The sequence below is a fragment of the Oncorhynchus clarkii genome, chromosome 32, assembly GCF_045791955.1.
Source record: "Oncorhynchus clarkii lewisi isolate Uvic-CL-2024 chromosome 32, UVic_Ocla_1.0, whole genome shotgun sequence".
Classification (NCBI taxonomy): domain Eukaryota; kingdom Metazoa; phylum Chordata; class Actinopteri; order Salmoniformes; family Salmonidae; genus Oncorhynchus; species Oncorhynchus clarkii.
Genome location: NC_092178.1, coordinates 19,077,485 through 19,101,737, shown reverse-complemented (window position 1 = coordinate 19,101,737; position 24,253 = coordinate 19,077,485). Strand labels below are relative to the sequence as shown.

The 24,253-nt window shown below is 43.7% G+C and overlaps 1 protein-coding gene across 3 annotated transcripts in view; it reads left to right on the top strand.

The window, feature by feature from the left end:
- LOC139392197 (CUB and sushi domain-containing protein 3-like) overlaps positions 1 to 24,253 on the top strand; it is a 634,291-nt gene that overhangs the window by 310,203 nt on the left and 299,835 nt on the right. For all 3 annotated transcript variants that reach the window (XM_071139991.1, XM_071139990.1, XM_071139989.1), the window contains exons 7-9: positions 6,742 to 6,819; positions 16,060 to 16,147; positions 18,245 to 18,369. In XM_071139991.1, coding sequence (XP_070996092.1) covers positions 6,742 to 6,819; positions 16,060 to 16,147; positions 18,245 to 18,369 — 291 coding nt within the window. The remainder of the gene's footprint in view (positions 1 to 6,741; positions 6,820 to 16,059; positions 16,148 to 18,244; positions 18,370 to 24,253) is intronic.

Below are 24,253 nucleotides of genomic sequence, written 5' to 3'. Positions count from 1 at the left end.
CAGTGAATAATCTGACACGCCAGACAGAGGACAATTACAGTAATCTATCCTTGACATGATGGACGAGGGGATAAGATGCCCCAGGACTGGCGCTGAGGAGATAAGAATACAATTTAGTGTTGAACGTTGTCGTCTCAAAGATCATCCTGACATTTGTTTTTCAGTTGTTGATAACACTATAGGTGTGACATTGTGACAAAAAAATGTATGACAGAAGTATCATGGAATCTTACACTGTGATGCATATGTGTTACATTTGGCCTTTCATGGCCGAGATCCTTCCGTTTGAACGATCCTGACAATGTCTGCAAAAATAAGAAGCAAGTGTAGAAATTAGAAACTGAAATGGTTTCAAGCCTTGCTGCCCACTAACGTCCAGATGGGGCTCAATGATAGTATTTAATCCAATAATTCACCCTAGAATTAAACTCCTTAGACTCTTTGCATGATTCAGTATACAATCAGGTCTTAATTTCACCCAAATGTTGCATATCTGCTTCCCTGCCCTCCTGGACAATACATTTAGGAAAAGTGGCACTCTAATAGTGCCCCAAAATATCTAATGGCTATCGCTTTCAAGATACACTGCATGGCCAAAATAATGTGGACACCTGCTCATCAAACCTCTCATTCCAAAATCATGGTCATTACTATAGAGTTGGTCCCCCTTTGCTGCTTTAACAGCCTCCTCTCTTCGGGGGAAAGCTTTCCTCTAGATGTTGGAACATTACTGCGGGGACTTGCTTACATTCAGCCACAAGATCATTAGTGAGGTCAGGCACTGATGTTGGGCGATTAGGCCTGGCTCGTAGCCGGCGTTTAATTCATCCCAAAGGTGCCCGATGGGGTTGAGGTCAGGGTTCTGTGCAGGCCAGTCCAGTCTAGTTCTTCCACACCGATTTCGAAACAATTTTTGTATGGCCCTCGTTCTTTGCACGGGAGCATTGGCATCCCCAAACTGTTGCCACAAAGTTGTGAAGCACAGAATCATGGCGAAATAATGTTATTCTATGTTGTAGCATTAAGATTTCCCTTCACTGGAACTAAGGGGCCTAGCCCGAACCATCAAAAACAGCCCCAGACCATTAATCCTCCTCCACCAAACTTTACAGTTTGCAATATGCATTCGGGCAGGTAGCGTTCTCCCAGCATCCGCCAAATCCAGATTTGTCTGACAGACTGCCAGATGGAGAAGTGTGATTCATCACTCCAGAGAATACGTTTCCATTGCTCCAGAGTCCAATGGCGACAAGCTTTACACCACTTCAACCGACGCTCGGCATTGCTCGGCCATGGAAACCCATTTCATGAAGCTCCCGACCAACAGTTTTTGGGCTGACATTGCTTCCGGAGGCAGTTTGGAACTCGGAAGTTAGTGTTGCAACTGAGTAGAGACATTTTTTACGAGCTACGCACTTCAGCACTCAGCAGTCCAGTTCTGTGCGCCTGTGTGCCCTACCACTTTGCGGCTGAGCTGTTGTTACTCCTAGACGTTTCCACTTCCCAATAACATCATTTACAGTTGACCGAGGCAGGTCTAGCAGGGCAGAGATTTGACGAACAGACATGTTGGAAAGGTGGCTTCCTATGACGGTGCCACATTGAAAGTCACTGAGCTCTTCAGTACGGGCCATTCTACTGCCATTGTTTGTCTATGAAGATTGCATGGCTGTGTGCTCGATTTTATACACCTGTCAGCAACGGGTGTGGCTGAAATAGCCAAATCCACTCATTTGAAGGGGTGTCCACATACTCTTGGCCATGTAGTGTGAGTGCCCATCTCAGATGCTTAGCAAGATTTAGTTACTATGACATAAATGAAAGATAAAACTTAGCTATTAATTTCAGCACCATGCACTTTGCCGATTAAATCCCCTGACCAGCACTTGAGCCAAACATAGTATATCATATAGAATGAAAAACTAAAGATCCAATGCAGCCATTTTTATCTCAATATCAAATAATTGATGTGTAAAGATTATGTACCATAATTGATTGTTTTCAATTAAAATTGTCCAAAAGAAACAAAAATAGCTTCTTAGCAAAGAGCAATTTCTCCAAAAATAATTTTGCTAGGACTGTCTGGGAGTGGTTTGAGTGGGGAAGGGAAAATTAGCTGTTTTTGGCAGAGAGGTTTGGAACTCTCTTTCTTATTGGCTAATTCTTATTAATTAATTCACTGCATGGTGGCGTCACCAAGGAAGGCCAAAACTTCTTCCCACAAAAACAGGCTGAAATTACAGTTGTTTTTTTCAAACAGCTCTTTCACTAAAAGGGAATTATTCTCATTTACACAATTTCAAAGTATTATTCCAACCTCATAGTGTGGAAATATCTATAAAACACAAGGAAATCACGTTTTTGACTGCACTGGCTCTTTAATTGGGATATGTTGTCAGGTCACAACTTTATTGTGTTATCAAAGATGTCAACAGTTTGTCAGGGGGTTTTGTAGTGTCTCTGGGGATTTCATTTTGACATTTGAGTTACAATGTGCATGGGGAAATTGCTAGATTGCTGAAGTTAGCAGAACTGAAACTGCATAAATAAACATAATTTTGCACCAATCTTGGAAGTAATAAATCAGAACAATACATTTTCTATATAAGGTTATATAGCTCCTTTATCCCAATAAAGTATATCACTGCCCCCATAAGCTAGAGGCTATGAGAGAATGATCAGAGCTTCTTTAAGTTGTTATCGGGCACCGATTTCAACTTGAACTTGATTTGTCCACTTAACTCCATGCTCCAAGTGCTACCATTTTCTCCTCAATACTAGTTGTAGTTTACGACAAGTCCTATTTCTTTAACCTTTTTACAGTGCAGGGTTTTCTAACAGCTAGCCAATTAGACATGGTGGAATGTGTGTCTAGTGTCCAGAGGATGTATTTTATAGACGACCACACCAATGTAATGACATTGTACGTTTTGACTGGACAGATTGGAAATACCATTTGGTTTGTCTCAAGGCCTTACCTGGCCCTTACACCTTTAAACTACCTCCCCTCACTACCCTAGTTCAATTCTGTTCTTTTAACCCACCTCCTCTCACTACTCTAGTTCAGTTATGTTCCTACAACACTAACGTGGCTTTATTGGCCCTTTAACCTGTGGCCTTTAGGCAAGGTAGAATGAGATATTGAATCCTCGGTTGCCAGGCTATAGCAGAATTCTCTGTATATATTTCTGTCTCACCCAGTTATAGTGTAGTACCGGCCGCAAGATTATAGTGCAGTATAGTACAGACTGCTTTTCATTTCCATTCTTTTAAATCCCCAATAAAGTCAAAACAGCACAAAACAAGTGGAAAATAGATTCCTCAAATACATGGTTAAATGTATGCTCTATGACAGTGGTTCCCAACCAGGGGTCCTAGGACCCTTAGGGGTACTTGGCCTATCCACAGGGAGTACTTGAGAAGACTCATAGGCTTACTGCTAGAATGCACATGAGGGGGTACGTCAGGGGTACTCCTGGCAGAGAAAATTCAGTTGGTGTTACGGTAAACTAAAAAGGTTGGGAACCACTGCTCTGTGATTTGGTAGGTAACCATTGTCTTGTAGTCAAACTGCATTTTGATTTACTAAATTAGAAAGACATGTTTTGATAAGAGATGGTTGCCTTCCTCTTCGTACATATCCTTTCTTAGTCATTCTACGAATGACGAAATGTCACGACTGAACAGCAGATATCAACCAATAGGCAACCTGTGCGAGTCGGCATAGGGCAAGAAACGCAAATCCATTTTAAATTGACTAATTTTAGCTTCTTTTGGCACAGCATGGGAATCAATGTATAATTTTGGCTTTATTTAGTAATGAAAGAATGCTGACCAGAGGGCTATAAAATGGGAATAATAAACCATTCAGGTTTGGTTTAATAAGAGCTCAGACTGAAGGTGCCATTTGTCAATCCTACATAGTGCATGAGGAATGCCTTGGGTCTTTAAGGCTGCGTTTGAATTGGTCTTTTACCTAATCAGATCAGTTCTGAATAATATCTGATGTGAAAAGATCTGATGTGATTGGTCAAAAGACCAATTAGTGGAAAAAATGATCAGAATTTGGGCTGCCTGTGTAAACACAGCCTTAAATAGTTTACATACTGTATCAGCACAAAGAAACTCATGGGGTGATTTATCGCAAAGCAAATTAACCAGATCCCAAGAAAGGACATTAAGGCATGGCAAATGATGCTGCTCAAGTGGTGCTCATCGGTGACCATCGAAGTGTCACCCGTAAATTAAGAGGCAGATCCCTCACAGATGAACTATAATTAAGTAAGTCGATTACATGCCATTATTAAAAGAGTTCGTCATCTGTGCCATTATTCATGTTGGGCACTGCCTGTACGGAAGAGGTACTGTCCACTCTAACTGAATATAATAACAGCTTGAATGATTTTCTGTTATCCTCAGCTGTACACACTGTTGCTGACATGAGGTACTATTGGGAACTTTGGACTTTTTGAAGAATTTCAAGTGAAAATATAACATCTAAGCAAGTAGTAATAGGAAACCACAGGTCTGCAGAAGCTTTGAAGCATACTGTACAGTAGCCGCCCATTGGTCAAAAACTGGTTGAAAAGCATAAATCTGTGTGGAAAACTGATTGGAATATTTTTTAAAACGTAAGGGAATTTCTTATTTTTTTCACCCAACTTTTTACCTACATCCAATGACATGGTCACAGTTTAATTCACGTTGAAATGCAAATCAAATCTAGACGTTGAACACTTTTTCCTTACAAGTTGGTCTGTTCATAATTGGAATTACACAACCTTTGATGTCTGAAACTCTAAGATGATGTTTTTAATGCAGTCTTTCCCCGTATAAGGGACAGGTTAACGTGTATTGGGATGAGTCTTGTCCTTGAGGCAGAACTGAGCGATTCCACATGGTGGACCAGCTGCAAAGTCAAATGGGTATATTGTAAAAATGAGCTTTTTGGTCTTAATTTAATGTTAGTGTTAGGCATTAGGGTTAGCAGTGTGGTTAAGGTTAGGGTTAAGTTGAATTACTTTTATGACTTTGTGGCTGTTCCAGCTAGTGACTACACAGAGCTGCCTCCAGAACAAGATTCATGAAGAAAAATTCAAGCCTGCGTGTAAGGGTGGGCACATCTTTTTGATCTCAGCCATCTCTATGTCAATATTCTGAAGGACAACTGTTGTCAAAAACCGTTGCACCTCTCATTCTGTCATTCAGTGAAACATGTATCGACATATCATAATGAGTTTCACCCCAGACTTCATCTTTGGATCAAGATGTTAAGAATGACTTAGCTCTATATTTAAAAAAAAAAAGATTCTCATATTTTTTTACAGACAAGCTGAATCAGTGAAGCCAATGTCAATGTGCTAGTGTACCTTTCTGTGTTAAATGTGTGAGGCTGTGAGGGTTGCCCTGAACTACGGAACCATGAGAGAGAGAGAGAGAAAGAGAGAGAGAGAGAGAGAGAGAGAGAGAGAGAGAGAGAAGCACCTCCACAGCCTCACACAATGCTACATGCTTCTTATCCCACCTATTTTCCATATCCTAATATAATCCTTCATCATCCCATGTTATATCTGACAGTGAATCCATGGGTATTTTTTAACAAAAGCGTTAATTACGTAATGATAGACGTTTGGGTTTTTTGAACGCATACTGTTTTGGAAAACAGAAAAGAAAACATTTATCATGATGTTTTTACACATGTTGAATGTGATCCTGTTGTTATTATTATTATTATTATTATTATTACACTTGTCATTCCTCACAGGGCTTCTGTTCAAATGAGCTGAAATAGTGATGAAAGCCTCCAGCACAACACCTGAAAATCCCTATTTTGCTCAGGGGCAGTGTGTGTGTATGTACGTGCGAGTATGTGTGTATGTACGTGTGTGTATGTGTATGTGCGCGCGAGTGTGTGTGTATGTACGTGTGTGTATGTGTATGTGCGCGCGAGTGTGTGTGTATGTACGTGTGTGTATGTGTATGTGCGCGTGAGTGTGTGTGTATGTACGTGTGTGTATGTGTATGTGCGCGCGAGTGTGTGTATGTGTATGTGCGCATGAGTGTGTGTGTATGTGTATGTGCGAGCGAGTGTGTGTGTATGTACGTGTGTGTATGTGTGTGTGCGAGCGAGTGTGTGTGTATGTACGTGTGTGTATGTGTATGTGCGAGCGAGTGTGTGTGTATGTACGTGTGTGTGTGTATGTGCGAGCGAGTGTGTGTGTATGTACGTGTGTGTATGTGTATGTGCGAGCGAGTGTGTGTGTATGTACGTGTGTGTATGTGAGCGGACGTCTGCACTGTTATGTCCCAACGTGCCATTCTGCGGCATAACAAATCGGCCATTCGGTTGCAAAACAAAACCTTGACAGCCTCCTCTGCCCTGAAGACTCCTCTGAGGATTGTGGCTAAAGGCTGATCCATATTGGCTGCTCTACTCTACCCTGGTCTGGTCTGCCATCCTACCCCCCCCCCCCCCCCCCCCCCAATCATTTCAAGGTTGAAAAATGAACAGAAGCCCTGTAGGCTACTTATATATGAATATCTTTCTCCTCCTCTTCTTTTTATCTTTTCATTTTAGCTTGCCTATTTTATTTCTGTACATTATTCTTTGTCGTTACCTGCTGCTATGATTTGTGCTCTTCTTCATAAGCTTGGAGGATGGGTTTCTTGGTTTTCAATGCTGATCAGTTTATTTGGAACCTGTTTTACCTGATTTCATGTTTTTGTTTTCCCTTTAACTAGTGAAAAGGTCTGTAGACTTTAAATCTAGAGGAGTAAAATTATTCCCAGGAAAAGACAACAGCAACAAGTTTTCTATCTGTGAGTCTACCCTTTGTTACTCTGTTATGGTAAATCTGTGATTTCTGTTTTCCCGTGTGTGCTTGTGCATGTTTGTTTGTCGATGTGTTTCATGTTTTCAATAATTTGGTCATTGCTTTGTTTGGACATCATAACCTGTTGAATGCACGATCAGTCCCCCAGCCCACCCATCATGCCTTGAATCAATAACCATTGGTCTTGTGCAGCATCAATAATGATAAGGCATATGTGCACTGTGCAATCCTGAAGGATGAAGGTTGCCTTGCCCGAGCCAGAACAGCTAATCCGGCAGGAGAGAGTACACCCCCTGGACAGGATACTAGTCTATCGCAGGGCCTTATCCCAAATCCATCTCCTTAATGCTGTGTGCCAAGAAGAGAGGCATCTGGCTTCATTTTTTATATGACTCAAGAAAAGAAGCATCTGGCCCCATTTTTGGTATGACTCAAATAGGGATCAAACCCACAACCTCCTAATCTCAGGATGTACATTAACCACAAGGCCACTGAGTTGATGTGCAATCCTGGAGTTACACCACCATCCAAAACCCAAATGATTTGCTTCATGCCGTCAAGAAGATATTCCAAAAACAATAACACACATTCTGTTTGCTGATTAGGTCACAATGGCTAACTAGCCAGGTGAAGCCACTGTTCCTAATTTTCATTTGCAGACCCTTAGGCTGAATTAATTAAGAAAGATGTGCAAAATTAATCAAGCAAGCTCAGATTATTTATAACTCTGTGTGAATCACACATATTGTTGGTGTATCAATTGTATTACGAGGGCATTGGCTGTATTACAAGGACGTTCTCTGTATTAAACGATAAGTACCCTCAGCAGTATCCTAGGTTTCAAATAATTGAGTAGTTTTGTCGTGACCATCTGTGTTACAGTATAATCCAACTGTAGCATGGTATATCACTATATTAACGTGCCATGACCTCACAATGAACCCAAAGCTCAGCTGTGGTACTACCAAGTCATACATGTGTCAAAGACGACAGAGTTAATAAACAGAAACGCTTGTGTCAAGTTAGCTATATGTGTTTGTGTGGATAGGAAGATAAATGATAAATTAATTAATGTTAATAGTGTTCTGGTGAATAATGCACTCTTGAGTTCTGGCCGTCCTGTGCTACAGTGCACGTGTGTGAGTCGATATCGCTTAAAGCCTGTTCCAAGGTGTAGCATATGCAATATTGATTTGAATTATCTGATATTAGGGATGCATTCCACTCCTCAAAGTGGGTAGTCGATGCAATTTCCCTTATTATCGAATCCGCGGGCCAACTCTGGGAGGGAAAAAAAGAAAAACCTCTGACTTGGGAAGCATCTTAAATTGATGGAATCCTGATGAACAAAGTACAAATTATTGACGGCCACAGGGTTTTTAATTAAAGACCTAGATAACAACAAAAATCTAGTCGGTGTACAACGCATTATGCTGGGAGTCAGGAAGCAGGTGCAGAAGGTAAGTTTAATGATAAGAATAAGGCAGATGAACAAAACAGGAGAAGCGTACTGAACGTGAACAAAACCAATACTGCCTGATTGCTGAGGCTACTGAGGGATAAATAAAGGGAGAGTAATCAAGGTGATGATGAGGTCCAAGTGTGTGTAACGATTGGGAGCAGGTGTACGTAATGATGGTTGCCAGGACCGGTGGTTGGTAGGCCAGCGACGTCGAACGCTGGAGCGGTGGAGCAGGAGTAGGTGTGACACAGTGACACTCGTGTTTTTGACCGATGTGTCTTGGGGAATGGTTATCTGTCATGATGAGCTAGGTATGTTCAAGGGCATTCCGATGTTAGCAAAAATATGGAATGCTCTTGATTTGATGTTTTATGAGTGCATTAATGAATGTTTCATTCTATTCTTATGAAGCATTTTGTTTACCTGAAACCGTTTTGTTCAGTCTGTGTACTTGACACTGTCCATGCAATTAATGTTGTCCACATTTTTAGCATACTGATTTGTCCATCTACACTGAACAAAGGCACTTCACAAATGGAAAGATTTGTTTTTGTCTACTTGAAGAGCTTGCACCACTAATACTGTGCAAAGTCTCAAAAGACAACATGTTCAACTAACTCTATGTGTAATGCAGAGCGCCTTATAGGAGCAGTTAGGGTTAAGTGCCTTGCTCAAAGTAAAAGCAATGTATTCCTGCACAACAACATATTTTCATTTTCATGATTTTATAAAGGGTCTGCAACGAAAATGATCGGTCATATTTAATGTTAGGTCTATTGCGAAAAAGCTCCTGTCAAAACAGTGCTTTTGAGCAATGCAGCCTTTTCGACACCCATTTGGATTTTCACTCATATTCAGGGACAATTTTGTGTGAAATAGAAGAAGAAGAAAATGACCAGGATTCCCATAGTCCTCGGTGTCCTCTTCGGCATGTGTGCATGTCATCGCTGCGTGTTTGTTTGCTGTGTTTGGGCCGTGCCATATTGCATGTTATTAAATCCACATTAGAGCAATCAGTTAAATGTATTCACAGAGACATGCTTTGCTGAATTAATGCATTTATACAAATATGACGAAACTGAAAAAGCCCCAAAGAACAAAACACTGTTCTTCGAAAGCTACTTATCTTTCATTTACATCAATATTATACACAGAGAAAGTCAACAGAAACAATAAAGACTGTAGTGCATAAACATACTAATGTGTGAACTGAATAAGTGTTCTTATACCCAGTTAGCAAGATTACAATGGCCCATTTGGCCGAATGCCCCCCCCCCCCCCCCCTCCCCCCGGCAAAGTTGTAGGCCCTCCACTGCATACTACAGTATATACGGCTTCCTAGAAGTACTCTGGAATAACTTGAAAAGCAACTACATTGTTAATCAAGGGCATGACAAGACGCATGGCTTCCTTCCACTTGACGGGAGAAAGACTCCTACTCACTCCAAATCCAATCATCAATAAACCAGGCAATGTGATGAGAACTGGACCCTGGGGAGTCTTTCTGCATGGTTTGTCCATGTTGTACACAGCTTTCTGAGGTCTGTCTTTGTGTGAATGATAAATGAGTGACTGTACATTGAAACCTGTGACAGGACTGCGACTGGTGTAACAGGTGAGTTGGTTGTGTGTGTGTGTGTGTGTGTGTGTGTGTGTGTGTGTGTTTGACTGACTACTCACTGCCAGCCTGTCTAAGTATGGTACTGAGGTTCAAACCCCCTTGGGTTTCACACTTCGCTGGACATCTCTGCGGGAATAAGAGGCAACTTCTCTAAACATAGCTGACAAATTGTCCTGGTGGTGAAGGGAGGGACTCGATGGAGTGTGCCGAAATTTCATGTGGCGAAGCCTGTCGTTTTAGAACTGCTTTCCAAAGTGACGGATGGTGAAAACAGGGAGCTGGCGTCCCAGCACTGAAGCTTATACAGAGAGTGGTTGTGTCCAAAATGGCACCCTATTCCCTATATAGGACACTGCTATTGACCTAGGGCCCGCTCTGGTCAAAGGTAGTGCACCATATGGGGAATAGGGTGCAATTTGAGACGCACTGAGGGTAGAAGAGTCTTGAATGACCCTCTGTAATCAACTGAACAGAAAATCTGTCTTTCCTCTCTTTGCCTTGTGCCATGCTTCATCCATCATACATGAGACCCTAGAACTATTCTCCTGGCATTTTTAAATCATTGCTGTTTTCTTTAGGCCATGTTGTGATGCGCTCATACGACAAGAAACATAACATTGATAGACATAACATTAAGAAACACTGACAGCCACAGATAGAGGATCCTGCTCTCCTTTACTCTACAAAATAAAATACAAAACTAAAGGGCAATCTGGGATTGTTACATCTTTTGAACTTTGAAATTAATGATTTTCCAAAAAAGGGGGTGGGCTGACTGCTTCGTTGTTTTTTTCCAAATCCCAGAGTACTCATTTTATGTATGACTGATGGCGGTATAAAATATACATACAGAACATTGATAATGCATTGCTCATTTGGACAATAAAGCACCAGAATGCAACAATCAACAATCACAGCAATCTGCAGTCATCCCCAAAGGGGAACCATTTCTCACCATCATTATTTTTAAAGGCAGATGTATTTAGACTTATTCTATGTGTAGTGAGTGTTTTTGGGGGTTGTTTCTTGGCTGACACCACCCTTAGCTGAGTTGCCAACAACCAGATGTATCCGGATTTCAGGGATACGACTAATTCAACTTAGCTTCCTTTTCTGCTGAAAAACGGATGTGGGGACTCCGCTCAGGCATATTATTTTACGCCTGCTATGTTAGTTTGACACTGACTGCTACTTTCAGGGAGTATTTTGGGATTTCTCCAGCAGCTTACTGACCTAGAGGGAGGCAGCAGTGTAAACATATCCTCCTCTCAGCTGTCAAGCGCACTGACATGCTGCTGCTGCTGCTGCCGGTTTGAAAGGAGAACATTTTAGGGCAAAGTAAACTAGCTGCGGAAATACCAAAATAAGGCGGCATTTTGCTTGTTTGTGTGTGTGTGTGTGTGTGTGTGTGTGGGTGGGTGGGTGGGTGGGTGGGTGTGCGTGTGCGTGTGTTCACTGTTTATGTGTATTTGTGGAATCCATCTACATTTCTACAGTACCGGTCAACAGTGGACACACCTACTCTTTCAAGGGTTTTTCTTTGCTTTTACTATTTTCTACATTGTAGAATAATAGTGAAGACATCAACACTATGAAATAACACTTATGGAATCATGTAGTAACCAAGAAAGTGTTAAACAAATCCAAATGTATTTTATATTTGAGATTCTTCAAAGTAGCCACCCTTTGCCTTGATGACAGCTTTGCACACTGGAATGAGTCGGTGTGTCCATACTTGACTGGTACTGTATTCAAAAAAAGCTTTTATTTTAGTGTCTATAGTTCCTAAAATGTTCTCGAATAATGATAGTCGTTCTAGCGGTTCTGTTTGTTTTCCCCATTATCCCATCAGCAGGTTTGCTTCATGCTGATTTGTTTTTATGTTCATCCATTTTAGATATCTGACATTTACTCAGCAGTCGGAAGCGACACGAATGGCCATGGTACATATCTGAAGTAGGCACTGGGGCCTCTCTTAAAGCACTGTTAAAGTAAGAAACAGTGAATGACCCAGTCTGCTCTAACTCTACTCTATAAAGGATTATAGATTGTATATTAGATAAGACACCAGTACAAAGTTTGCAGCTGTCATTTACAGAGGTTACATAGTCATCAAAGGTCAAACAGTATTTACACTAATCATTAAGAAGTAAATGCGTTCCTTCTGAACATTTATAGCTAATGCATATACATTAGGCCCTTGTCTCATGATTTAATGTCCTGGTTCATGAAGACATATATGCTCAAGAATTCAGTGTTTCTTAGTCAATTAGTCGTTCAGGCCTTTGCCATTCTCTGTGCATCACACTATGTAGCCTACACTACGCCAGGTGGCTCCTGAGAGATATATCCAACGGTCAAACTACTCTCAACAAAGCAACAAAGAATATAGGCCTACAGTACATACAACAGATCTAATTAGCAGCCCTATCCACAAACATACATATACACCTTTTGAACTCACATACAAGTATCCAATACGCCTACACACGAAGGAAAAAATGCATAATGTCCCTTCTTAGCATATTCTACTTCAGAAAGCCAGTAAAGCCAGTAAAGCTCATTCAGCAGGGAGAAACATTGTTTTCCTGTGATGCATATTCTATCAAATACTTTGAATTGTTTTCGTTCTTGTTCTGTGTGGCTCATTGCATATTCCTACATTTCACCATTCATTTTTTCTTATCTGCTGTCTATTGTTTTGCTGGTCACAAGGAGATATACTATGTAAAATATAAACTTATTTTGTAGCCTGGTTGGTCTAGCAGTAATGTGTTAGCCTCCGGAACACATGTCTACATTGTCGGTACATAAGTTTGAATATGGCTACTACCCTTTAACATAATCTCTCTCTATCTTTCCCCACTATCAGTCTGGCCTACTGCTCTTTAACATAATCTCTCTCTATCTTTCCCCACTATCAGTCTGGCCTACTGCTCTTTAACATAATCTCTCTCTATCTTTCCCCACTATCAGTCTGGCCTACTGCTCTTTAACACAATCTCTCTCTATCTTTCCCCACTATCAGTCTGGCCTACTGCTCTTTAACATAATCTCTCTCTATCTTTCCCCACTATCAGTCTGGCCTACTGCTCTTTAACACAATCTCTCTCTATCTTTCCCCACTATCAGTCTGGCCTACTGCTCTTTAACATAATCTCTCTCTATCTTTCCCCAGTATCAGTCTGGCCTACTGCTCTTTAACACAATCTCTCTCTATCTTTCCCCACTATCAGTCTGGCCTACTGCTCTTTAACACAATCTCTCTCTATCTTTCCCCACTATCAGTCTGGCCTACTGCTCTTTAACATAATCTCTCTCTATCTTTCCCCAGTATCAATCTGGCCTACTGCTCTTTAACACAATCTCTCTCTATCTTTCCCCACTATCAGTCTGGCCTACTGCTCTTTAACATAATCTCTCTCTATCTTTCCCCACTATCAATCTGGCCTACTGCTCTTTAACACAATCTCTCTCTATCTTTCCCCAGTATCAATCTGGCCTACTGCTCTTTAACACAATCTCGCTCTATCTTTCCCCAGTATCAGTCTGGCCTTCTGCTCTTTAATATAATCTCTCTCTATCTTTCCCCAGTATCAATCTGGCCTACTGCTCTTTAACATAATCTCTCTCTATCTTTCCCCACTATCAGTCTGGCCTACTGCTCTTTAACATAATCTCTCTCTATCTTTCCCCACTATCAGTCTGGCCTACTGCTCTTTAACATAATCTCTCTCTATCTTTCCCCAGTATCAGTCTGGCCTACTGCTCTTTAACATAATCTCTCTCTATCTTTCCCCAGTATCAATCTGGCCTACTGCTCTTTAACACAATCTCTCTCTATCTTTCCCCACTATCAGTCTGGCCTACTGCTCTTTAACATAATCTCTCTCTATCTTTCCCCACTATCAATCTGGCCTACTGCTCTTTAACACAATCTCTCTCTATCTTTCCCCAGTATCAATCTGGCCTACTGCTCTTTAACACAATCTCTCTCTATCTTTCCCCAGTATCAGTCTGGCCTTCTGCTCTTTAATATAATCTCTCTCTATCTTTCCCCAGTATCAATCTGGCCTACTGCTCTTTAACACAATCTCTCTCTATCTTTCCCCACTATCAGTCTGGCCTACTGCTCTTTAACGTAATCTCTCTCTATCTTTCCCCACTATCAATCTGGCCTACTATATATATATATATATATCATGGTGTATAAGACCCTTTTCACAATTTCTCAAGATAAACCTTACTGTATTTCCAAAGACACATGTTTTAACTCCTCCCACGCTTAGATTTTGAGAAAGTATTATTGTGTAAGACACTGAGCTCCAGCCAATTTCATTGCAGTACCTAAATGTTAAAGTTTCATGGATCTTCCTTCTATTAAATACTTGTGTGCACCCGCCGCTCTGCATGCTGTTCTATTGGTTCCTGTCTTCAACTTCAGCTCCTCAAACTAAACCCAACGGAAATTAAATAGGAAATAAGAATCTGGATATTGGGTACGTCCCTAAATATACCATATTGTAATGCACTCTTTTTGACCAGGACCCATAGGGTTCCGATCAAAAGTAGGAATAGAATACCATTTGCGATGCTAGCCATTGTGTGGTACACCCAGCCACTGATCATCAGTCATCTAATTCCCCATCCAGCCAGCTTAGCATTATGCATTATGCAAGCTAGCTATTTGCTATCTGACCCTGTGTACTGGCATCCTCCATTAGGCAGCCGGTAAACAAGACCAAGAGATGGAGCTAGGACTGGTGGATTTGATAAACAGCACTCAGCTGATGGTTGATGTCGTGCCACATGACACATCAATAGTAATGGACACCATCTGTGCAGTTGATAGAGAAGACAGAACGGCTGGAAGAACAGCATAGAAGACTGGGTTCCTGTTAGGAAGTCTAAATGTGGCAAGACCTGAGTGTGCTTGTCTTTACGCGACAGAGCTATTTTGGGAGCAAGGAATAGATGTAAATGGACATAGTTTTAGCACTGTGTTGGAAGTACACATGTCTCTTCGAAAGAGGTGCCTAGCTAGCCACACAAAATACTAATTCACTTTGACTGTGGTTTATATATTTACCTGAATTTCAAAAATATTACAAAATACTTCCTACCCCTCGGGACTAAAGTCTGGTCCCTGACAAGCATTTAAATAATTTAAATCTGTTGTTTTCTCCTGAAAAGACAGGTCTTTGAGACAGTGAACAATGGGCTGCTGCAGCTGGCTTTTGACCACCATAACCACCTCTAAAACATTGAGATGCATGGTCAGATGTGGTCCAAAGCATTGGTCTGTAATTAGCTTGGTGTAGACACTTGCCCCCCTATCCCCTCCCCTTCCTTCCCCTCCTCCTTCCAGTCAGACCATGGTGTTGTGGACAATATTAATGGCCATGGTGTGAGTGAGGCTCAGTCACAGGGAAAATGAAAACTGACATGCCACTCTCTGCCTCAGATGGAAAGTGATCCAAATGAATCACAATCAGGTTGTGAGAAGGTCGATAGATTGCCCAACACTAGGCGCAAACTGATGATGCTCAGGGTAAGAGGTTACTGCTTATACCACTGCACCACCGCAGGTCACAACGCTCTAGCAAGCCGTGAGAATAATTGATGATAAATGATGTTAATGGTGCGTAGTTTTTTATTATTTCCTTTTCATCCTTCCCCAAACTGAACCTCTCAGAATGAATGCCTAAACTGTTAACATTTGTGTTGTTTCAGTTTTAACCCTGTTTCCATGCAGAATGAATGCATCAAAAATAGACATTCATCCATAATATGTCGAATTTCGAAGGGAAACTATGAGATCTTGTTGCTCCTCCACCATCTTGCTGTGCACCTAACACCCTGTACATGCTGAGTGTTGGTGTGGTAGCTGTCCCATCTCCTCCCCCATCTTGCTGTGCACCTAACACCCTGTACATGCTGAGTGTTGGTGTGGTAGCTGTCCCATCTCCTCCCCCATCTTGCTGTGCACCTAACACCCTGTACATGCTGAGTGTTGGTGTGGTGGCTATTGTGTAAGAACAGAGGCACAGGGCCAGCATGAGAGCCTTGTCCTCTTTCTCTGGCCCTCTCCGACTGCTCTCCTGTATATATCATAATGCTCTGCTCTTATCTCCCCTGTCCAGTGAATGAGGGGGGCATCAAGCAGGCGTCCAACTCCTGTCCTGACCCGGGGGAACCAGAGAACGGCAAGAGGGTGGGCTCCGACTTTAGGTAGGTCATTTTGGGGTGAAGAATGGACCCTTACCAACATAGCACCCACTGGTCCCGGAGAGACAGGACACTGGATTTGCAAAGCCTGTGGCAAGGCACCCAAAATTCCCAGGTTTCCCAGAACTCCTGGGTGGAAAATTCCTGGAATCAGAAGGGAATAAGCAGGAAATATCCTCCTCTCGGGATTGCTGCAAAACCAGGGAATTTTAGGAAGGTTACAGGAATTTTGCAACCCTGGGCACCTCTTATGTGGCTTGCACGTTGCAATGTGTTGGAGAACATACTGATCAAAGTTTTTTTTCCCACCACAACTATAAAGAACAATACAAAAAGAAACAAATACTATATTATTTACTACATTTACTGAGGTGCTGACTTGCTGCACCCTTCGACAACTACTGTGACTATTATTATTTGACCATGCTGGTCATTTATGAACATTTGAACATCTTGGCCATGTTCTGTTATAATCTCCACGCGGCACAGCCAGAAGAGGACTGGCCACCCCTCATAGCCTGGTTCCTCTCTAGGTTTCTTCCTAGGTTTTGGCCTTTCTAGGGAGTTTGTCCTAGCCACCGTGCTTCTACACCTGCATTGCTTGCTGTTTGGGGTTTTAGGCTGGGTTTCTTTACAGCACTTTGAGATATCAGCTGATGTACGAAGGGCTATATAAATACATTTGATTTGATTATTTATGAGTTATTTATATGCCCAGTATAGACAAAGCAGATGAAGTTAAAACAAACAGCCTACAGCTGTTAACATGAATATTCTCCGAGGGCCATATTGCCTGTCAATGACAGTGGAAGGACACTGGACATTGATTGTAGAAGGAAGGTACTCTGGTGTCATTATGAGTGCAGTGTCATGAGCGTGACACACACCAGTAATACAGTTCAAGCTGAATATGACACTAGCCTCTAGTATCGCTCCACCTGAATGGGAATCACTTCTCCTCTCATCTTTAAGTGTTCATTCAATGACACACACACCACTTCACTGTGGAATATTGACAGCAGCAGCTCAATGTGTGCAAAACCTAGGTAAATATTGAGCTCAGGGCCTGTAATCATAAGGTGTCTTAGGGTATAAAGGGTTACCTTTATTTAACTAGGCAAACCAGTAAAGAACAAATTCTTATTTACAATGACAGCCTACCCCGCCAAACCCTAACCTGGACGATGCTGGGCAAATGCGCCACCCAATGAGACTCCCAATAAAAGCCAGTTGTGATACAGCCTGGAATCAAACCAGTGTCTGTAGTGACACCTCTAGCACTGAGATGCCGTGCTAGAGACTGCTGTCCTACTCCTACTTGGAACCTCTTTATAAATACGGGCCCTGATGATTTTAACTGTGCTGATGGCAGTGGAGAAGGTATTCTATTTGAATAGAGCTAAGAGATGCCAACAAGAAAACAATGACTTTATACCTTTTATGTTATGACTTATTTCTCTGTAACGTGTAGTGGGAAACATGCCCATTTCAGAATATCATACAATTTCTTGAGTGTGAGTTGCAATTTTCCCGTTTGGATCGCGTTTGTGTTCATCTGAAACCATTTCTGGAACCATTTCCTCTGAATGATATCAGATTATCTCAACCGAGCCCCCCGAGTTTGAGCTTCAAACAAATCGAAGGCCTTTCAAACCAGGCTTTTTTTTTTTTACTGTGTAGGAAAATCAAAGATGAGATTACTTGCAGATGTATTTTGAGGTATAAAATGTTTGTAGTTCAATAACACACATTAGCGGTACATCAATACTTTCAGTTCATTTACAGTATTTGGCTTTGTTGTGTTAAAAAAGCCCTATATTCCAATATCACATGGTCCTAGTGGGAATCTGTTTTTAATTACTGTTTAATGTGCACAGATAGGCCTATACTTCATGTGTTTCTACAGTATACCTTGTAGTAACACTCCTGTGTGTGTGTGTGTGTGTGTGTGTGTGTGTGTGTGTGTGTGTGTGTGTGTGTGTGTGTGTGTGTGTGTGTGTGTGTGCGTGCGTGCGTGCGTGCGTGCGTGCATGTGTACATGTGCGAATGTGCCTGTATATGTGTGTCTGCCTGTCTGTGTTCCATCTCTCCCAACAACAGTATCGGAGCCACCGTCCAGTTCCTCTGTAATGAGGACCACGTGCTCCAAGGCTCCAAGACCATCACCTGTCAGAGGGTGGCCGAGGTGTTCGCTGCCTGGAGTGACCACCGCCCCGTCTGCAAAGGTCAGTTAGCACCCCTGGCAACTTCCTGCATGCTCCTGGACCCCAAATGGCACCCTATTCCTTATTTAGTGCACTACTTTTGCCAAGGGCCCATAGGGGGCTGGTCAAAAGTAGCAAACTATATGGGGAAAAGGCCACTATTTAGGACGCAGTACATGGCTCCTGGGTCCCAAAATTCATTGAGAATATAGATATGGAGCCCTCATGGAAATGTCAGAGTACTTTGTCATTTTCAACTGAGCAACATTTTGGTGGCTTGGTTTTGCTGGGAGATTGATTTGAAATATAATTTGGGATTCTGTGTAATGTTCATGATGTTCAACAGCGGATCAGAGACCTGCTGAGGTTTGATTAGTGTTACCGCAGGGGAGGGTCGGTGTGACAAGCAGACAGGTTGTTAGAGGTAGCTGGGACACCTGTGGGCCCGATCCTTTTTTGTGACACACACACACACACACACATTCATCAACCAATCGTGGTCCATATTGATGGTGACACACACATTGACCAACCAATCCTATCCCAGGCCACTGTGAGGCCTCCGGAGTGGTTAGGACGACCCACTTTGCAGATCAGTAAACAAAGTAAAATTATACTGTGTGTAACATTTAAAGCATCTTGCCTATCACGCCCTACATTCATCCATCAGAGCCATCCTCAGGTTGTGCTCTCCAGCCGGGCAAACAATAAAATAAAGAAAATGTTCTAGTATTTCAGGCAGAGTTTAATTATAGGTAATTAGGTACTAAAATGAGTTGATGCGGCAATGGACAACAACTTCAAGGCATAATTATTGTCTTGCTGGATAAGTCTTATATCTCCCTCTCCCCTCTCTCTCTCTCTCTCTCTCTCTCTCTTTCACTCCCTTTCCCAGCTCTCACTCCCTTCCTGTCTCTCCCGTCATTAATGAAGCATTCACCTGTTGTTTGTTTTTCCTAAAATGTGTAGACATTATTATCTAATCAATTAAACACAGCTGATATCAATTAAGCCGAATCCTGTCACTTGTGTGACTGTGATGCCACCCTGGGAACTGACCGGCCTGAACAATGCCCCCAGGATACCCATGTCTCTGGGGTGTATCTAATAACACCCTTGCATCGGCTTGTCTCTTAGCAGGAGACTCCCTTCAGACTAATGTTTAGTTAATTTATTAGGATTTCCATTAGCTGTTGATCATGCAGTAGCTACTCAGAGAAAAGACAACACAAAGACAATATTATACTACATATAATTAGTCAAGACACCAAGAGACAACCAAAATAATTCCTATACACTATTCGTATATACCGATCAGTTAGATATTTAGATGAGGGAAGGGCAACTCCAGTCTTCAGGGGATCGAAGTAGTGTCAGAATTTTTCCCCATACCTAGCAAACACAGGTGATTAAACAAATTGTATTTTAAACTAAAGATCATTATTTGTCGATTACATTCTAGCAGACACTCTTATCCAGAGCAACTAGGGTTAAGTGCCTCATAGAAGGTCACATCAACAGATGTTTCCCCTAGTTGGCTCAGGGATTCGAAACAGCGACCTTTCGGTTACTGACCCAACGCTCTTAACCACTAGGCTTCCTGGAGTCAGGTTAGCTGGGGCTGGGGCAAACGAGCAACACCAATCACGCCCCCGAGGACTGGCGTTGCTCATCTCTGATTTAAGATGTTTATTGATCTGTTTCTTTAAAATAAAAAATAACCTAAGCTTGCTGTCTGCAGGAGTAATAACTGGAGGCAGATCTGTTCGTGCTGTCATGCAAACGTTTTTGGCTGTAGTTCGAGTTGTTTACACATTTTTATTTGATTTAAGTTATGTGATTTTATTTCATGTTTAACTAGGCAAGCGAGTTAAGAACAAATTCTTATTTACAATGATGGCAGATCTGTATAGAAGCAGCGTTTACTTTATGGTTAATAACAGCTGATGGCGTAGAGGGTTGATTACGGCACTGTTTACGTGGTAGTTTTACACCAAACTAAATTAAGACTCTATGCTAAAACACTGTAGGTGTTTTTCAGTACACTACATGCCTTTTATATGTAAAGCATTTTTAATGGACATAGAGCATGTAAAAACACTTCACGTTTACACTTTAAAATCTGTGCCTGGACCTTGGATTCTTTAAAGCATTTAACACTTTTTTAGTTGGATTGTATGTATCTTGTTTTTCTTATTTAGCAGTCTAAACGGTTTTATACTGGATTCTGCTGTATGTCAAGAGTCAAAATAGATCTAAATTAAATTATCCAAATTAACTCTGAAAGTGTAACGGTTCTCCTCTTGTGAAGTAAAGGCGGACCAAAGCGCAGCGTGGTGGTTGTTCATTATATTTATTGACGACACTATACATGAACAAACTAACGAAAACAAAACAAGAAACGTGAGAACTCAAAACAGCCCTGTCTGGTGCAAACACAAAAACAGGAACAATCACCCACAAACAAACAGTGAAACCCAGGCTACCTAAGTAGTATGATTCTCAATCAGAGACAACTAATGACACCTGCCTCTGATTGAGAACCATACTAGGCCGAAAACATAGAACTGACCCAAAACATAGAAAAACAAACATAGACTGCCCACCCAACTCACGCCCTGACCATACTAAATAAATACAAAAACAAAGGAAATAGAGGTCAGAACGTGACAGTACCCCCCCCCAAAGGTGCGGACTCCGGCCGCAAAACCTTGACCTATAGGGGAGGGTCTGGGTGGGCGTCTGTCCGCGGTGGCGGCTCTGGCGCGGGACGCGGACCCCACTTCGCCATTGTCTTAGTCCGCCGTATTGTCCGCCTCCGTGGCTTACTCCCCATGCCCACCCCTCTCAATGACCCCACTGGACAGAGGGGCTGCTCGGGACAGAGGTGAAGCAGCAGCTCGGGACAGAGGGGCAGCTGCTCGGGACAGAGGGGCAGCTGCTCGGGACAGAGGGGCAGCTGCTCGGGACAGAGGGGCAGCTGCTCGGGACAGAGGGGCAGCTGCTCGGGACAGAGGGGCTCTAGCGGCCCCTGGCTGACTGGCGGCACTGGCGGCCCCTGGCTGACTGGCGGCCCCTGGCTGACTGGCGGCACTGGCGGCCCCTGGCTGACGGGCGGCACTGGCGGCCCCTGGCTGACGGGCGGCATTGGCGGCTCCTGGCAGACGGGCGGCGCTGGCGGCGCTGGCGGCGCTGGGCAGACGGGCGGCGCTGGCGGCGCTGGGCAGACGGGCGGCGCTGGCGGCGCTGGGCAGACGGGCGGCGCTGGCGGCGCTGGGCAGACGGGCGGCGCTGGCGGCGCTGGGCAGACGGGCGGCGCTGGCGGCGCTGGGCAGACGGGCGGCGCTGGCGGCGCTGGGCAGACGGGCGGCGCTGGCGGAGGCGCCAGACAGGCGGGAGGCTCCGGCAGAGGCGCCGGACAGGCGGGAGGCTCCGGCAGAGGCGCCGGACAGGCGGGAGGCTCCGGCAGAGGCACCGGACAGGCGGGAGGCTCCGGCAGAGGCGCCGGACAGGCGGGAGGCTCCGGCAGAGGCGCCGGACAGGCGGGAGGCTCCGGCAGAGGCGCCGGACAGGCGGGAGGCTCCGGCAGAGGCGCCGGACAGGCGGGAGACTCCGGCAGAGGCGCCGGACAGGCGGGAGGCTCCGGCAGCGCTGGAGAGGAGGAAGGCTCTGGTAGCGCCGGAGAGGCGGGAGACTCCGGCAGCGCTGGAGAGGAAGGCTCTGGTAGCGCCGGAGAGGCGGGAGACTCCGGCAGCGCTGGAGAGGAAGGCTCTGGTAGCGCCGGAGAGGCGGGAGACTCCGGCAGCGCTGGAGAGGAGGAAGGCTCTGGACGGATGGGCCGGAGAGACAGCCTGGTACGGGGAGCTGCCACCGGAGGGCTGGGGTGTGGAGGTGGTGACGGATAGACCGGGCCGTGCAGGCGCACTGGAGCTCTTGAGCACCGAGCCTGCCCAACCTTACCCGGTTGAATGGTCCCGGTCGCCCTGCCAGTGCGGCGAGGTGGAATAGCCCGCACTGGGCTATGCAGGCGAACCGGGGACACCGTGCGCAAGGCTGGTGCCATGTAAGCCGGCCCAAGGAGACGCACTGGAGACCAGATGCGTAGAGCCGGCTTAATGGCACTTGGCTCGATGCCCACTCTAGCCCGGCCGATACGCGGAGCTGGAATGTACCGCACCGGGCTGTGCACCCGCACTGGGGACACCGTGCGCTCCACAGCATAACACGGTGCCTGCCCGGTCTCTCTAGCCCCCCGGTAACCACAGGAAGTTGGCTCAGGTCTCCTACCTGGCGTAGCCATACTCCCTGTTAGCCCCCCCCCAATAAATTTTTGGGGCTGACTCCCGGGCTTCCATCCACGACGCCGCGCTGCTCCTGCTGCTGCTTTCTCCTTTGCCCATTACCACACCGCTTGGTCCTGTTGTGGTGGGTGATTCTGTAACGGTTCTCCTCTTGTGAAGTAAAGGCGGACCAAAGCGCAGCGTGGTGGTTGTTCATTATATTTATTGACGACACTATACATGAACAAACTAACGAAAACAAAACAAGAAACGTGAGAACTCAAAACAGCCCTGTCTGGTGCAAACACAAAAACAGGAACAATCACCCACAAACAAACAGTGAAACCCAGGCTACCTAAGTATGATTCTCAATCAGAGACAACTAATGACACCTGCCTCTGATTGAGAACCATACTAGGCCGAAAACATAGAACTGACCCAAAACATAGAAAAACAAACATAGACTGCCCACCCAACTCACGCCCTGACCATACTAAATAAATACAAAAACAAAGGAAATAGAGGTCAGAACGTGACAGAAAGTCTCTCAACATAATATTAAGATTCGTAGATATGATGATACTTCGTGGTCACAGTATCAGGGGTACAGTGGTGCTCTTTCTTGATTCAATTTCAGATAATTATTATTCAGAGAAGGTTGTTCGATAGAGAGGATGTGCTAAAACCTTGTAATCTCAGAACCATTTTCAGTTTGAACATTCAATATGCCTGTCTTTCTTATTTACATGAGTTGTCTGATGGATATTGCAAACCTCCCATCAAACCAACACTTAACAGTTCACTACTGTATATAAAATCAAGTCACAGGCACTCTTGATCTTGTTACTTGTCAATTGTCAACTCTGCAATGTCCTTGTGTCCCACAAATGACTTATCTGCCACCATATCTCAATGCATTACAGTATGTCAGTGAACACTAGTGCCATATGGCCACATGACAACCAGACAGCTGGTTAGGCCGATATGCCCACACATTCTTCTCACTTCTTTCAGTACTTTAGTCTGATTGGCAGTGTCTTTGAAGCATGGAAAAGGGTTGATATGACTAAATACATCCAGGAAGTGTATGATATCATGACGTATACCCCGGCTGTATCCATTGCCAGTTGAACTTTATTAGGAGGACAAAAAATATTCCCTATGCCTGTGCACAACTTATGACGAGGGCCCTTAGTGGTCTTATTAAAAGACATTCACTATATAGAGAATAGGGTAGAGAATAGGGTCGTTTTTCAGTCGTACTTGGACTCTGTCGATTATCAGGGACAATCCAATAAATAGACGTCAAATGCCAAAAGACAAAACATACTTTTATTGTATTGTGTATGAAAATGATGAAGTGCACAGTGGTCTAATGCACTGCATCTCAGTGCTAGAGGTGTTTCTACAGACCGATAGTGTGGTGCACAATTGGCCCAGAGTTGTCCGGGTTAGGTTTTGGCCGGGGTAGATAATAATTTGTTCTTAACTGACTTGCCTAGTTAAATAATGGTTAAATAAGTAAACAAAAAAGCATCAGGACATCCTGTTTTTGTTTCTTTAAAACTAGCAAAGCAACATTTGAATGTGTACATGTACAATATATACCACAGGAGGTTGGTGGC